Source organism: Acromyrmex echinatior, chromosome 7 (assembly GCF_024713525.1).
Source record: "Acromyrmex echinatior isolate Ae372 chromosome 7, ASM2471352v2, whole genome shotgun sequence".
Lineage (NCBI taxonomy): Eukaryota > Metazoa > Arthropoda > Insecta > Hymenoptera > Formicidae > Acromyrmex > Acromyrmex echinatior.
In genome coordinates this window covers 8,633,793-8,651,083 of record NC_141858.1, presented here as the reverse complement: position 1 = coordinate 8,651,083, position 17,291 = coordinate 8,633,793, and the positions used below count along the sequence as shown (strand labels likewise).

The window sequence follows — 17,291 nt, the reverse complement described above, 5'->3', positions numbered from 1 at the left end:
TTCGCACACCTCTCACCCCCCAAAAAGAGGCTGCGTTAGCAATATAGGAGTATTACAAAGTAAATAGATTTTTTCTTAAAATTCTTCAGAGGTCTTAATGTTTCAGAGATTGTATATAAATTTTAATTTCTAAATTTTTCAAAAATTTTTATATAATTTTCAAATGTTTTAGAAAATTAATTCTAATAAATTATATTGAACGACAGATATGAGGTCTGTTTTTTATTGCTGGATTTTCTGAACTGATATACAGAAATCGGATACATCAGAATACATTTCTGATAGATTGAAATCGTTTATTCCTTATTCTTAATTCCTTATTCCTTTTGTGCGCAGGACCTTAATCAGGTTTAATAATATTCATAGTTATGAAATTGATCAATTATCAGGCCGGTATTCGTAATCAGATCTTATATTCAAGACTGTTTTAAGTATGGTCTTAAGAAGTCATGAACCAATTAGAGGACTACATTAGCGCCTTAAGACATTACTTAAGACGGTCTTGAAATAAGAATCAATTATGAATACCATAACTGTTTCTCGGAAGAATGGAACAACTGTGATTGGCCAGTTTCATAATTACAGATGTTATTAAACTCGATTAAGGATCGGTTTCACCAATGCCATTAATTAAATCGGTCATTAACTGATTAATTATATTTGTTATTCAATACTGTTTATTCATTGTTTAATAGAATTGATCAATTACGATTGACAGTTAATCTCGATTAGGCTCAATCGGTGAAATCGGCTCTAATGCGGGGTTTACAATAGAAGTCATAGCGGTCAAAAGGATCTTAAGCGTAGAAAATTGACCAATCACAATCGATTATTCTTTTCATATTCGATTATGATTGGTTAATTTTCTATAACTTAAGACTCTACGACCGCTACGATTTCTATTGTAGATCCTGCATTATAAGGATATCGTGTAAATGTAGTCAATATTGCTTTAATCTCGATTTAATTAATTTACTCTTTATTTTTTTTCTAATATATTTATGGCATTCCAAAACGTCCTCTCTGAGGAAATTTTTACTGAATATAAAATATAGCATGCTTTCTTTGACACAATCAACACGAGGGTTAAAATTAATCTACATTGATAGAAATAAGTTGTATTCTAGTATTCACAAGTATTTGCAAGTACTAAAATCTATAAAATACGTGAAGCCTGAGACATAATTGAGAAACACAAATAACGGAAACAGGGAATAACAAATTTTAACCTATCAGAAATCGTGTATTCTGGTGTACATGATTTCTGATAAGTTGAAATCTGTTCAAATATATTATTGACTGTTCCTATTGCTTGCGCTTTTCAGTTGTGCATTAGGCTTTATATTCTTCTCCTTTCTTCCCCCTTTCAGGCGATCCAGCACCAGGCCTGATCAAGCGGGGTGTTTGTGCCTGTTTGTGCTCCGTGATTCGTACTGTCACGGATCCCGGTTCGGGATACTGCCGCGAGATTCAGTGAAATTCATCGTCGCCGCCAGGCTTCGATGAAGATGAAGCGGATGAAGAGCGAGGTGATCAGCGCGACGATCGAGTCTTACCTAAAACGGCGTCATTATCAGGTGCGGTGTCTCTCATCGGAGTTTCACGCCGCGCGTGGTTTGCCATCGATGTGTACACCATAACCTCCTTCACCGCTGTTGCATGTTTTTCCAGACCCACGATTATCGCAAGGGTGATCAGTTGTTCTGTCAGAATAGCGATCAGACGACGTTGAACGCGACCGCGGAGTGCGGCACCTCGCAGGACAACTCGATCGTTTTCAGTGCCATCACCATTGACATCGCTGCGGCAGATCAGGCATATCAACGGTACGGTTTTATAGGACTTGAATTCGTGTTCGAACCATACGATGTGATTACTATTCCGTTTGTTCTAGCGAGATAAGGCATTTGTTGCCTGATCACGCAATGCGTTCAATCTTACTAATTTTAGATTCTAATATTTTATATTGAATTTTTTATTCAGAATATAGTGTGTGTTTGATGTAGCTTTCATGCGACTCTGAATTCTCAGGAAACAGCTAAAAATTAGATGCATTATGTTTATTTAATGGTGAATTCGGTCAATTATACTGGATTAGTATACATTAAAGACTGCTTTATTTAAGGAGATTGTAAAGGCATAAAACACATATATTAATATTTACGCTTTAAACAAACTACATACATGTGAAAGTTGTGTACTCAAACATTCTGGTTTTATTGAGCAACACATTTTTATAGATTATTTATTTTATTTGTTATTAGTTTTATTGTTATAAACAAAAATTGTTAAAATAATAAGAAAAATCTAAATTTTTTTATATAAATATATTAAGTACTAAACATGACTTATGCAAAGTTTCATTGAGATTCACCATTAGTGACACCATTTACAACAAATAATAAATTTTATTTATTTACTGAACAATTAATGTCTGCATCTCAAGGTAACTTTACATAAATATTGTTGAATTCATAAAGCATTTATATTTAAAAAATTGAGATTTTTATCATTATTTTATAATAAATTTTCATATATTAGAGTACAAATTTAAAAAAATATTTCTTATTTAAATAACTTATTTAAATAATTTTTGATCCAGATTGATCAACTGTCTCTATTTTTTTGTATTATTATTAAATGTAATTTAGAATAGTTTGTAATTTTTTCAAATAATTCTTAACATATTGCATTTGTCATACAACCTCCTTAAATGCAGTGGCATAATACAATTAACTTGAAATAATGCATGTATATTCTATTACAGAACATGACATTATTGTTATTATTAATCATTTAAAAATACTTATGTTTCTACATTTAAAATTATGAAAAGAAGAGCATAAGGAACCACAGCACAAGTTATAGTTTGTGATATTTAATTATTATTGCATCAAAAATTGATTATTACAATAAAAACATTAAACGTTTCGGCCACAATCTGGCCATCTTCAGTAAATTAATATTCTTAAGACGCAGAGTTACATCAAGTTGGAATAAAATTCAATCGTCAATGTGTTATAATTGTAAAAAAACGTATATACATCTATGCGACGCTGCTTCGTATAATAATGTTGGAACGTCAGAAGTCATATCATGAAAAGTGTAGAACGATAATTTCCAGATTCTAATTTAAAATAATTTATTCTATCATTAATATCTTTTAAACGGAGTATAAAACAATAGAATCGTTATCTGTTTTACAGCAAAAAATATAACGAATCTCAAGTATAATTGCACAGATAGAAATTTGTCGTGACATTATGTGTTGTTATTGGTCATATCATATCTTTTACCGCTATTTATATAAATTTGTCGTGACATTAGGTGTTGTTATTAGTCATATCATATATTTTACCGCTATTTATAACGATTCTATTGTTTTATACTCCGTTTAAAAAATATTAATGATAGAATAAATTATTTTAAATTAGAATCTGGAAATTATCGTTCTACACTTTTCATGATATGATTTCTGACGTTCTAACATTATTATACGAAGCAGCGTCGCATAGATGTATACACGTTTTTTACAATTATAACACACGACTGTTGAATTTTATTCCAACTTGATGTAACTCTGCGTCTTAAGAATATTATTAATTTACTGAAGATGGCCAGATTGTGGCCGAAACGTTTAATGTTTTTATTGTAATAATCAATTTTTGATGCAATAATAATTAAATATCACAAACTATAACTTGTGCTGTGGTTGCTCTTCTTTTCATAATTTTGAATTTATAACCACATTTGTTTTTTACATTTTCTACATTTAATTTTGTTGATTTCATGTATAGTCACTTTTAGTAAATTTTTATTAAGCATTAATTTAATACATTAGTAGATACATTTGCATGCTGATGCTTGATATTTATCAATTTTGATTACGTGACTTATTTTAACACTAAAAATGAACATCGAGCAAGTGACTGAATTCGTTATAACAGTCTTCTATTTTTATAATTTGTTTATTTATTTAATGACTTGTTTTTGTTAGGGAAGGCTGTTATCAGAATAATTAATAGCGAACTGAATTGGACATACTGCACTCTAATATATGTACAGCCGGTCACAAAAAGATTTTTTTTCAATGAATTTAGAAACTAAATCTTGCTCGTAGAGTAGAGCGGTTGAGCGTAAATGGTTAGATTCATAAATAAGAATGAATCGGAGAGTAAGGCTGCATTCTGCAACCAAAAAAAAGTTGCAACTTTTCTGTGATCGGTTGTACATTAATCTTTAAGACCCAGTTTCACTACTCATGGTTAACCGAGGTTCAACTTATTCAATTCTCTCTTTTCATCAAATGTCTCTTTTCAATTCTAGAATTGGAGAATGGAGAGATGGAAAACAAATTGACTCTCGGTTAAGAGTTAACCATGAATTGGGTTTAAGAGTCTCTTTTACCAACCTCGATTAAGTTAACATGGGGCTTATTTAGTTTCACAACTTATGGTTAACTCTTAACCGAGGTTCAACTTATTCATTGTCTCTTTCTAATTCTAGAATTGGAAAGAAATGAGAAACAAATTGAAATAAGAAACAATCTCGGCTGGAACTGGGCCTAAATGAGCTCCATGTAACCATTAATTAAGTTAACCGACGATTATATGAGGCTCATTTATGAAGCTCAGTTTCCTAACAGGAATATATTTTTTATGACGTTAAAACTAATATTTCATGTATCATATGACAGGCCTTTCAAGCTTGTTGATTGGCTGTGGGCCACATACACACACACACACACAGATATAGAGGTTCTCGAATCTATTTTATAACCAATTAATAGGCGTGAAAAATTTATTGTAAACACAGTATTAGCTTAGCCATAAGAAATGGACAAATCATAGTCAATTATTCTCCTTCCATTTGATTGTAACTAATCAATTTCCTATGGCTTAAGGTTTAAAACATTTTTATATATCCGGACTAATTATTTTACAATAAGAGTACGATCAATGCGATGCTGCAAACGCTTTGAAGCAATTTTTAATTAGTCAATTTGTAAAATTCTTTCTTCTAATTGGTCCATCAAACTCTTCAAATCATTTGCAAGACTTTGACCACAGCTTAAGTCATTAATGATAAATTAGAAATCGGAAGCTAGAAATTGCCAATCATAGTCGATTATTCTTTTCGCATTTGACTATGATTGGTCAATTTCTAGCTTCTGACTGTAGAATGTGCTTAAAGGAACATATGAATTCTTGGAACTCATTCAAGTTTTTTTGTTATTAGTAAAAAATTTTTTAATTTTTAATTGTATAAAAAATTGCAATACTTGAATTTAGCATAAACTTAGCATAAACATAGACTAATAATTAGTCTACGTAAATAAACTGTGAAAAATAAAATTGTGAGTCTACGTGATTAAAAATTAGTCTACGTGAATAAACTGTGAAAAATAAAATTGTGAAATATAAAATTTTTTCAAATAACATAATATTATTTGAAAATTGTTGTAGAAAAATCTTCTATTAGGATCCTTATGTTCCATTTAGAGTCGTTATACAAATCGACTTAAAAATGTATGTTTAATATAAATCATTCATTAAATTACGTAATTGTTAATACACTTTATTGTGCTCTTTAAGTAAAATATGTATTGGTCATTTTATCATGTGAGATATTTCCATTTTACTTTTACATTTAAATTAAATCACTATAATAACTTTAATACACATAAGCGTGTGCACGTTAGTGTGTCCAATTAAATTTGCTATAAAATTTTAGTTTGAACTTTAGTTTTTAAAATTGAATTTTAGTTTTTAAAATAGAATTTTAAATAGAGTTCTATATAATTTAAATTTGAGATTTCTAATAGGCCAATGTTGATTAATGTGAGAATAGCATTTTTTTGGTATATAATATAACAATTTAATTTTGAGAATTGCAAGAAGATGTTTAAAGTTTTAATCCTGCTTTTAGATTGAAGAAATGGATGAGCGTCGTACTCAACGAAAAATTACGAATAGAATTGCAAGGACTTTTGTATCCGATATTTTGTCATCTTTATTTAGAGATGTTACATGCTGGTAATCGCCAAGCTGCAATCCAATTCCTAAAAACTCATCAGAATGAGTTTATGAGTGATACAGAGAAAGACTTCTTAGAGGAATTATCTAGTGTATTTTCGGTGCAAGACATTGAGCTGAGACCTTTGGTAAATGCGTTTAGAACTAGAAAATATAAAGTAGATCTGTCCGAGTCGGCACATATTTGCCTGAGACAATATCTTACCAAATATGGACACATAATATTAATGCAGGTAATATAATTAATTGTTTTTAAGTATATCCTTATTTATTAAACAACTACATTCTGCAGAAGATTAATCTTTTCACCTTAATCATATCAATTAAAAAAGATAATTTTAATTAATTTTAACTGCTTACATATTTTAATTAGATATACGGTAGGTCTCTCCAGGACTCTGTGTACCAATTTTAATACGTACACGTTTCCTACCATTTGTACATAAATCAAGAATATTTTTCATTAATTTTATATAGTTTATGAATTCCGGAAAGAGTCTATTAGTCGAAGATTTTTATTTATATTTATAAGAAAACATAATTTATTGGAAAATGTATTTTAATGTGAAAACTTTATTTAAAATTATATTATAAAAACATTTTTTACACATTTATGATGACGATAAATATATGTTTACATTTATATTTGCGATGCAGGAATGATATTTTATTATCTTCATGCTGCCGCGTATATCTTACTATATATATGTACACGGGTCAAGTTTCACAAATATTTTGAAAAACATTCACTCCTAAGACGTATACCTATTTACACTTATTATAAATAGCACAAAATGATAGTGTGTCAAGAGATTGATTACGATAATTCATGTGATACTCAAAATGTTAAAGAGCTGCTTTTTTATTTTGTTTAATAAAAAATAAAATTAGTTAAACAATAAAAACAATAGGGTTATAAGCCGAACTAGATATAAAAAAATATTTCCTATTTTTCAAAAAATAATTTGACTTAACTATGTAAAAGGGATCACAAACATTTTTCTGGTATTTTTAAAGACTGGATAATGAGTTTTCTTTTCTTTCTGATCTTTTTAATTTTTATCACTAATTATTTCATGTTTAGTGATCTGTGTAACATCTATTACAAGCATTCACTTGAGTTTACCATATTTTAAATTTTAACCATTTACGATGCGCAACTCGAATTACATGATAGACAACTACCTCCATTTATTTCAAAAAATGATAAATATGGATTGATTACAATATATTTTTTTTATTATCTACATTGTTTAATTTTATGATCGGCATCGTTGAAATTTTGTAAATTATTTAACATTGAGAATGATCTGATAAAGATTAAAACGTCTGTTTGAATTGTATCTATTATTTGTGTTAATTTATTATTAAATATCTAGCTCGGCTCGCAATCCTACTGCTTTTATTGTTTGTTATTTGAATCATTCTGTTATTAAATTCAGAACTAGTTATTTTTAGTGATAAACTTTAATTTTTTATTATTGTATAGATTATAAATACACACATCACAATAATTAGAAAAACAAGCAGCCTTCATCAAATGGATGGAGAAGTGCCTGAAGAGAAAAGTCAAAGATATGAAACTAGTATTAATGGTCACGTGGAACAACCATCTGGTACTGGTGTAGATCGTGAAATGAGGGAATTACAGGAAGCTATACGATTGATACAACATAATTCTCATCAGGCATTAAGATTATTTACAGTGAAAAATGCTATAGAAAAGCAAGTAACAGATCATTATTTATTCTATATGATTCTTTTGCCATTACTTATATTTTATATCTTCATACATTATTGCAGTGCAAGTTGCGGTCTTATTGCACCTAAAATGGATAAGTTAGCTGTAGGTTTTAGTACAGCTGAAATTCGTTTGTGGGCTATAGGCGATACAGTCTTGGTTAAGAAAAATGATAAGCAAACGTGTGTTTCGTCTACCTGTGATATATCACCATTTTATAAATTCAACGAGCAAGAAAGCACAGTGTGAGTTACATTTTTCCCTTAATTTGAGTAATATCTTATTAAACAATTACATAATTTTACGATAAAATTAACATAACGGTAAAATTAACGTAACAGAAGAAGCGAAGCAGGGGCCATAATATTAAGAGGACATACGGATGTAGTACACGATTTAAGATTTATTCCAGAAGTAGATATTCTTCTTTCTGTATCGAGCGACAAAGATATGAGAGCATGGAAACTCAATAATTACTCATGTACAGCAATATATAGGTAAGCAATGCTATTTTTTCAGCAAATCCTTTTCTCTCCCCTGCAGACTAAAGATTCATGAAAAATTAAGTATTAAAAATATTCGCAGTCTATTTCATACAATAAATTTTTAACAGAATCAAATAAAGACAAACTTGTGTATGTTTTAAAGTAAATCTTTTTTAAATTAAGATCCCTATGTTGATTTTATTGAATATTTTTATCTGCAGATTCATAACTTTTTCTAAAATAAGATTGAATAGAAGAAAGAAATTGTACAAAATATTGTACAAATAAAATATTGTATATAGAATGGTCCATTTAAATCAATCATCTTGAATATTTCACTTATTTTTAATGATATAAAAAAATGTTTTAAATGAAAGTGGAACGGTTTGAAGGGAGATGTGTTTTGGTCACGTTGTTTTTTTTCTAGATAGAGGTGTCAAAAAGATATAAAGACCATCTCTATTTTTTTAAATGGAATTATGTGATTTTTTTTTAGATAATGATATTCTTCTAATTATTGTGCATATAAAAATATTAAGCTAGAGATATTTAAAAAATCAATAGTTTATGATATTTAGTTTCGATATTTCACACTTTATTCTGATACATTTTGACATGGAATATAAAATATCTTGTGAATTATAAATTTTTTGGCAATTATACCCTAATACTTTTATGTACAGAATAATAAGATGAATCAATTGACGTGCAGAAAATACACAGTTGATGTTAAAAAAATTATGCAATTTACAATGTGCATGCGTATTTTTTTAAATAGCAATTGTGTTTTCTCCACACCAATTGATTCATCTTATTATTCTGTGCAAAAGTATTAGAGTACAGTTGTCAAAAAATTAATAATTAATGAGATATTTTATATTTTATGTCAAAATGTGTGAAATAAACGTAAACTATTAGTTTTTGATATCTCTATCTTAATACTTTTATATGCAGAATAATTAGAGGAATCATATTATGTAAAAAAAATCAAACAATTCCGTTTAAAAAGATGGAGATTCTTCATATCTCTTTTTGGAGCCTCCACCCCTAGAAAAAATAATAACGTGAAAAATATGTCCCTCTCAAAACCGTTTTATTTTCATTTGAAATATTTTTTATATCATCAAAAATAAGCGAAGTATTCAAGATGTTCGATTTAAATGGACCACCCTATATATTCTAATAATGCTTTTTTTCATTGTAGTGGTCATAATTATCCTATATGGTGCATGGATACCAGTGTGTTCAATTTATATATCGGTACAGGCTCACATGACAGAACTGCAAAATTATGGTCATTGGATAGAACATTTCCCTTGAGAATATTTGCAGGTCATTTTTTAGATGTCAATGTATGTCTTTTAACCATTACAATTTATGTTTATTTTAGGATAGTATGGTGATATGATTTAATTTCATCTTCTATTTCAGTGTATAAAATTTCATCCAAACGCAAGATACTTAGCGACTGGTTCCGCTGATAAAACTGTAAGATTATGGTCAAAAGATGATGGAAATCTATTGCGAGTATATGTTGGAGCGCAATCGACTATTTACACTTTAGCTTTTAGTCCAGATGGCAAATATCTGGCTGCTGCAGGTAATTATGAAAAAGATATAAGATAAATTATCAAAATTACATCTAATGAATTATTCTTTAAAGCTTAACTTTAAAACTGTTATTCAGGTGACGATAAGTCCATATATATATGGGATTTAGCAACTAATGGTTTACTGACTGAACTGAAAGGTCATAAAGATACAATCATGAATGTAGATTGGAGTTTAGATAACCAATATATCGCTAGTGCAAGCTTAGACGGAATCGTACGATTATGGCCCACTCAAGATTTCATCAAAACATTGAATGGGTATATGCTTAAATCTTCTGTTCTTAAACTTAGATTTGTTTACATTACATATTGTTTACTCTTTTCAGAGGATCGTCAAGTACTATGTTGCAATCAGAAACGCCACAAATTTATTCAACGTATTGCTCAAGCATTCTCTCATTGAATTATTACAAAAAAAGTAATTCGTTAATTTGTATCGGTACTAAGTAATTTTTTTAGTATTTATTATCGTGCTAGTCGAATTGAAAACGTACTTTTAAATTAAATTCTTTTTTTTACCTGATACAGTAATATTTTTTCAGCAAACTTGAAGCTGCCTTCAATTAAAGTTAAATTGATTTTATATATTATATGATCTAAGATTTGATGGTATCATCCATGTGATAAGTTTTTACAATATTTATAAGAAATGCATCACCTTTTCAATGTGTATACAATACAATGTGTACACATACAATTGAATCTTACTATACTCATTGATTATATTTTATTTTTCATTTTTAATGTTTTTATTATTAAAGGCGTGTTAATAGTTTATTTATGTTAATTAAGTCTAATGAACGATATTTTTTTTTATTTTAATTATTTTTATTTTAATCATTCATTTTTCGTTTCAAATGCTGTTTATATTGCACGAGATTAAATCTGCTGCTTACCATTAAATTTTTCATAATGTAATGAAAAAGGAAAACGTTAAAAAGAGGCCGATTTTTGTCCACAAAAATGTAAGTAAAAGAAATAGCTTTTTTATAAAAATTTTTTTTATAGATTTCGGCTTGAATAGGATAACGTTAATAAAACGTTCAGGATTGATGGGGAACACCCTGAAATTCACCCTGAAAATTCATGCCCAAATTTCAGGATGTTCCCTATCGATCTCGAACTTTTTATTAATATCGTATTCAGAAAGTCGAAATCTTTAAAAAAAATGCTTTTTAAAAATTAAATTTTTTTTACTTACTTTTACTTTGTGGGCAAAAATCTCTTTTAACATCATCCTTTTAAGTATATTTAATTGAATAAAAAAGGAAATATAAATTAGTAATAATTCAATGAGAGAAATTATCAGGCATTTTTTTATGTCTGTGTAATTATGTAATATAAGTTTCCTGTGGGAATATTGTCTAAGAATGGCTTATGAGAATTTTTTGTCTTGTTATAAAGACTTTTTATAAGTTGTGAATAATGTTAAAAAGTAGCAAAAGAATACAAAATTTTTATAAAAATCAATGCGTATATTATTATATAATTCGCATTACATTTTACATTTGAAAAATATACTCTTTTTAATTCTTTTTCTTCTTTTTCTTTCCGACTTTCTTATTACGAACATTAGATGACTCTTCCTTAATTTCTAAATTCCGTTTCAACGGTTTCTTAGTAGAATTTTCTTCGGTGTCAATTGTATTTAATGGAGGAACGCTAAAATTTGGAATCTGTAATCACATAAAAAATTATTAGACCGTTAAAAATGTATGAATGTTCTGTTTGTTCTCGCACACATGCCTCTCTCTCCTTACCTCTGGTTTTACGAGTTTAAAAAATAATTTTTCATGTTGTACATTAGAACTGTCCAAACTCATTTGTATAACAACAGGATCAAATGCTCGAAATACAACATCCCCGCAAGTTTGGGATTGATCCTCTGAATTATATACGAACGTGACAGACGGTGAAGCAGAATTATTTAGATATAAAGTGCCTTCCAAACCATATTTCGGTATAAGCACTTGCAAAGCATTTTTGCGTACAAAAAGAATATATCCTTCCTCATCCTGAATCTTGTTACGGAAGAATATCTATGAAACAGAAAACAATTTTGTTAAAAATAACATTTCATATCTAAGGATAGAAAGACTGTTAAAGAAACTAATAAATCGAACTAACATGTGTATGAAGTGCAACTGATGCTCGGCCAGCATATTGTGCCATTCGATTCCGATAATTCAGATTATGGCATAACGAGTGATTTTTTTTCTTATCCAATAACTCTGGATAAGTTGCATCAGCACCTATACATACAGCTAACAGTCGATGCACAATTATATCTGCATATCTGTAAGATACATTTAAAAAACCATGAATTAATTTAATAATTATGTTCCTTAATGGTTTTCAAATTACTTGCCTTCGAATAGGAGATGTAAAATGCGTGTAAATTGAACACGCCAATCCATAATGCTTAAATTCTTCCGGCTGATGCATTCCACTGATAAAATATACCGCTTGCAACATACATCGCGTAGCTAATATTTTTAACATTGTGTTGAAATAGGGATTTGATTCCTTGTGTGTTTCTTCCAATGATCGGGCAAATTCCTTACCGGTACTTGTATTAATAATAAAACCCTTTAAAATTAATTTAAAAAATATATATATATATTTTATAACACTATTTATAATATAACTGATAACACTGTGTGTGGTAATATATTAGATTTAATCTTCAAAATAAAAATCGAAAGAAATCATTACTTTCTAGTTTTTAAATTTTTAGATATTAACTATCTAACTAAACTTTGGAATTATATAAAGTTCTATACTAAATGGTAATACCTGATTTTTAGCAGCTTTAATCAACGGTTCAAAATTACTTTGTGGTGGTTCAGGGTGTCTTCTCAACATAGCGCATTCTGGAAATTCTGCTAATATTTTTTCAGCAACACTAATGTTTGCAAGCAGCATAAATTCCTCTACCATAGAATTAGTGTCTCGCAACTTTTTTGCTTCTACATCAATGGGATCGTGCGTTTCGCTATCTACTTGGAAACGTATCTCCGGTGATGCTAAAGTTAAAGCACTGCAAATAAATTATTTTACATTAAATTTAACATAAAAAATTTATTGTGAAAAATAAACCGATATAACTTGGAATAATTTAATAGATATATCTGAATTATGAACAATCATACCCATTTTCTAAACGTTTCTTTTTTAATTTCTTTGCCAACTGATTTAATCCTCTCAATGACTTCGCGATAGCATCTTGCTGAGTAGCATCGTCAATTTTCAATTGAGCTTCTTCATATGTCATTGCTTGACGCGAGCAAATTATAGATTTGCAAAATCTCATATTAATTATATTTGCGTCAGAGTCAATTTCCCATATACAGGAAAATGCAAATCGTTCTTCCTTACCCCGCAAAGAACAGAGATTCGAGCTAAGTAATTCTAAAATAAAAAAACATAATTTATGTTATGACTACCTATATTTAAAATGAAGTGCTGCTATCTCACCTGGAACCATGTCGATTCGTTTATCGACAAGGTATACAGTAGTAGCACGTAATGCTGCTTCTTTGTCCAGTGCAGTCCCAGGCCTTATAAAGTGAGATACATCTGCGATATGCACACCAACATCGAAATTACCGTTTGATAAACTTCTACAATGTAACGCATCGTCAATGTCAGTACAGCCTGGTGGATCCACAGAACAGATGTCTAAATATCGAAGATCTTCCCTTTGCGCAACATCCTACAAAAATTATATATTACTGAGTTACATTTATCTAATTATTTATACTCGTATTATGAATTATCTTTTATGTAATAATCGAGATAACTAATTAATAACGAATTACTGTTTCCGTAATGATCCATGGCAGCTTTGGAAGAAAGCTAAGAACAGCATCAGAGAAACGGCTGTGTGGAACATCGTGCTCCAAAAGTAATACTTCATTCTCCGTCTCTTTATCCCCTATATTACCAAGTGCTCGTACAAAGTGACCAAGCGGATATCTCGAATTTCGTGGCCATGAATCTAGTGCGACAATAATTCTCTGCTTACTCAATATTTCGGCCTGTCTAGTCTCAATTCTTATTTTTGGAATTTTTCTCTCAGCCGGCACAAACAAGTGCCTTACATTCTATACAACAGATAAAAATAATACAGAACAGATAAAAAGATTATTATAATGTCATAACATAAAAGATTTTTACCGTTTTAATTGCACTTGGCTGCAGTATTCCACAATATTGTCTCCATTTTCTCCTGATAATACCGACAATTTTGCCCGTTGGTATTTTCTCTTGCATTTTTGACGAACTCTGCTTGCGGAGTGCTTTCTCTTCATCTTCTGCGTCGTCGCCAGCATCTGTACTTTCTTCATCTTCCAAAACAATTTCACTAGGTGATGACCACTTATCATCTGGCAGCATTTCAACTGCAACTATATCACCATCGACTGCTCTGTTGAGATGAGCTCGTCCTTGCACAAATATCTAAGACAATAAAAATAAAACAATAGAAAGAATGATACTTGTAAACAATTGTTATATATACATTGTCAAATTTCAGCAGCATTATAATCAATGAAAAATTGATTATAATGCTTAATATATGAGAAAGTTTCAAAAGTCTTAATATAACAAAAATAAAATTTTGAAGTTTTAGTTTTATATTTATGTGAACTCAAAATAGTGCTTTTAAAAGATTTAAAAATAATTATGATGTGTGTCTTGGGCGGTTTGATTATTCATTATCACTTTCTAAATAGACATTCAATAATTTTCTTTTTAAGGTCGACAATATTGATGCTTTAAATATTCGCAATTATGTATCTTACATGTTTTTCTCTGCCTTCAACATTCACATTTCCTTCGAGAAAATTTTCTCTTGATGCCAAAAATGTTCCTTGCAACAATTTTCCAGACGATATACCGTTGTGCACTTCCGTGGGTGACAGATGGCAAGGAAATAATTCTGGGCCATGAATATCCGAAGAGTAAGAACGTTTAGATAATTTATCCAACAGAAAACTTGCATTTTCCAACGACGCGATATAATCTTCCACTATGAAAAAGATGTATGTGCATAATTCTAAATATCACATTTGTATCAAAATAATATAATTTAATAGAATAAAATCAAATATATCTTACTCGATACAACAAATAGTCCCTCTTCAGCTGCACGCGTTTTATTTTCCATATCGTCTGTTAACAAAACAACATTTATGTTGTTATCATCGGAATTCAAATGGGTATTGTACCATTTAACTGCAACTCGTATTGCTCTGTCATTGCGATCGTTTGTCTTCTCACCCGGTTCTCTTTCAATATAAGTTTCCCTGAAATGTAACACTTTATAAAATAATTATTATATAATACAGCATAAAATCTAAACATATCTACTAAAATAAATTTAGATTTATATATCCAAATTTAATATATTAAAAATATGTTGTAAACAAAATTTTAAAAGCAAAATATAATCAAATACATAATCTTCCTCCTCTGTGTAAATTATTGTACATATATATATACCGATGATGTTCATTGATGAATAAAAAAAAATTTCTTGTTGCATTCCCTATAATATGCTTTAATTTTTTATATACAGTCGCACTTTTATGCCGAATCTCTTCCAATACTGTTTGCAAGATGATCACATTAGTAATAACATTTTCCTCCAATATGTCTATCTATAATTAGAAATCAAATTAGACAATCTGATAAAAAATTCATATAAAATGATGCCTAACATGATGCCATATTATGATGTATTTGCTACAACTACTTACTTGATCCAGAATTATATTTGTATCAAGTACAAGAAAATATGGACTTGGAATTAAGGAAGACTTAGCACCAGCGTCTTCCATATCCAATACCATATCCCGAGGCCTCGCTTTGCACTTCATACATGTTTTAGAGCCACAGTAAATATCATCTCTGAGATAGTGTTCTCTGACAGTCTGATACAAATGAAAAATTATCCATTTATTAATAAAGTTTTCGAATAAAATATGATATATATGAGTTTATAATTCTGAGCAAATTTAATTATATTTAGAATTAAAATATACTCAGAAAATTTCTTAAAACATTTTCAAAAGGATCAACATCTCTACATACTTTAAATATATTTCCTCCCTTTGTTTTTCTGAAAAAAACCTTTGTTGTTAACATATCTACACACGTTCATTTAAACGCTGTTAACACAGTACGAATTTCTCTCTTTAATAGTTTCTTGATAATTAATTCTTCTCAAAACTATTGAGATGAGATTCAAGTTACAAAAAAAGCTGATTACTCAAGTTATAAACTGATAACAGGTTAGGATTTAGGAAGCATCAGCATGTGACGATGAAGATCATCAAGTACTTTTGACGGCCGAAAGGTGTCACTCCATCGATAAATGCGTTTGGCGTGCTTTGAATTTAAATAATTAGATGGCACTAGATGATTAATTGATGCTGAATTGACTGATATTCACTATGGTTCAGCAGTCCAGAGATTGTATTCTTAAAAAAATATAGAATCGTTTAAAAATACCGTAGTATACGCAAAGTTGGAAAGTTATTCATAAATTACTTTTTAAGTTACCTTGTATGTGTTTATTAAAGAAAATAAATATAAAAAGTAATACAAAATTTGACCAAATGATAAAATATCAGTATAAAAAATAATATATCCAAACTTATTGTACTCAAAATTTCTATAATAAAAATTATAAGTAACTTTCTCAATTCCTAATAATATACGTTACACATATGATTGATTTTTTTTAGTATTTTCGTATGCAATATTTTTTAAGAATAATCCTAGTGATAATTTTTCTCAGAATTTTTTATATAATTTTTCAGAATTTCTATATAACTTTTCAGAATTTCTATTATATATAATTTTATAACTTTCTCACATTTTTTTATTACGAATTGGAACACTTCTCAGAAAATCTACATCTTTTCTCAGAATTTTTCATAATTATGAAATATCGTAAAATTTCTAAGATTTTTTTATAGTTATAAATATAATTTCTAATAAAATATAATTATAAAATCTAAAAAATTTAAAAATATTTTTTTTAAATTGTATGAAAAGAAATTTTAGAATATTTCAGAATTTACTTGCATGAAAAATTCTGAGAGATGTAAATTTTTCGAATATTTCTGATGAGTATTTCTGAAAAATGTTCTAATTCGTAAAAATTATGAGAAAAATTTTCATCAGAGAAGGCCCGCAGTTCGTTCTAATTGTATTTTTATGTTTTCGAATATAGGTCTATTTTCTATGATTGAACTAGTGTATACTTTTAGGCGAATGGTTTATCCCTATTTCAGTATCTCCGAGACAAAACATGTCCATTTTGAGATGTCCAATTAAGCTTACAGAATTGTTTCGGAATTTTTATTCGAAGTTTAGATTTTTTAAACAAAAAATTGTTTATAATTAT

General features: G+C 29.0%; 2 protein-coding genes across 2 annotated transcripts; one reads left to right on the top strand and one right to left on the bottom strand.

The window, feature by feature from the left end:
• Positions 1–1,339: 1,339 nt before the first annotated feature.
• wda (will decrease acetylation) lies at positions 1,340–11,340 on the top strand. The gene is made up of 10 exons (XM_011065640.2): positions 1,340–1,577; positions 1,672–1,826; positions 5,929–6,268; positions 7,525–7,760; positions 7,839–8,021; positions 8,118–8,273; positions 9,466–9,613; positions 9,693–9,861; positions 9,949–10,132; positions 10,201–11,340. Exons 1-10 carry the CDS (start codon positions 1,503–1,505, stop codon positions 10,322–10,324), a joined length of 1,770 nt encoding a protein of 589 aa, XP_011063942.1. The 5' UTR covers positions 1,340–1,502; the 3' UTR covers positions 10,325–11,340.
• On the bottom strand, positions 11,329–16,214 carry Dis3 (exosome complex exonuclease RRP44-like protein Dis3). The gene is made up of 14 exons (XM_011065639.2): positions 15,971–16,214; positions 15,637–15,810; positions 15,380–15,537; positions 14,996–15,183; positions 14,680–14,906; positions 14,054–14,335; positions 13,696–13,980; positions 13,352–13,589; positions 13,027–13,285; positions 12,671–12,914; positions 12,243–12,463; positions 12,002–12,170; positions 11,635–11,913; positions 11,329–11,550 (listed from the first exon to the last, which is right to left on the bottom strand). Exons 1-14 carry the CDS (start codon positions 16,022–16,024, stop codon positions 11,401–11,403), a joined length of 2,928 nt encoding a protein of 975 aa, XP_011063941.1. The 5' UTR covers positions 16,025–16,214; the 3' UTR covers positions 11,329–11,400.
• Positions 16,215–17,291: the final 1,077 nt, after the last annotated feature.

Bases quoted from the DNA above. Each gene is read 5' to 3' on its own strand.
- Dis3 (XM_011065639.2), bottom strand. From the start codon at position 16,024: ATGTTAACAACAAAGGTTTTTTTCAGAAAAACAAAGGGAGGAAATATA. The intron at 14,336-14,679 runs GTAAGATACATA...TTATTGTCTTAG, and splicing joins TTGAAGGCAGAGAAAAACAT to ATATTTGTGCAAGGACGAGC. The intron at 12,171-12,242 runs GCAAGTAATTTG...TGTATCTTACAG, and splicing joins TTTACATCTCCTATTCGAAG to ATATGCAGATATAATTGTGC.
- wda (XM_011065640.2), top strand. From the start codon at position 1,503: ATGAAGATGAAGCGGATGAAGAGCGAGGTGATCAGCGCGACGATCGAG. The intron at 6,269-7,524 runs GTAATATAATTA...ATTATTGTATAG, and splicing joins GACACATAATATTAATGCAG to ATTATAAATACACACATCAC. The intron at 10,133-10,200 runs GTATATGCTTAA...TACTCTTTTCAG, and splicing joins TTCATCAAAACATTGAATGG to AGGATCGTCAAGTACTATGT.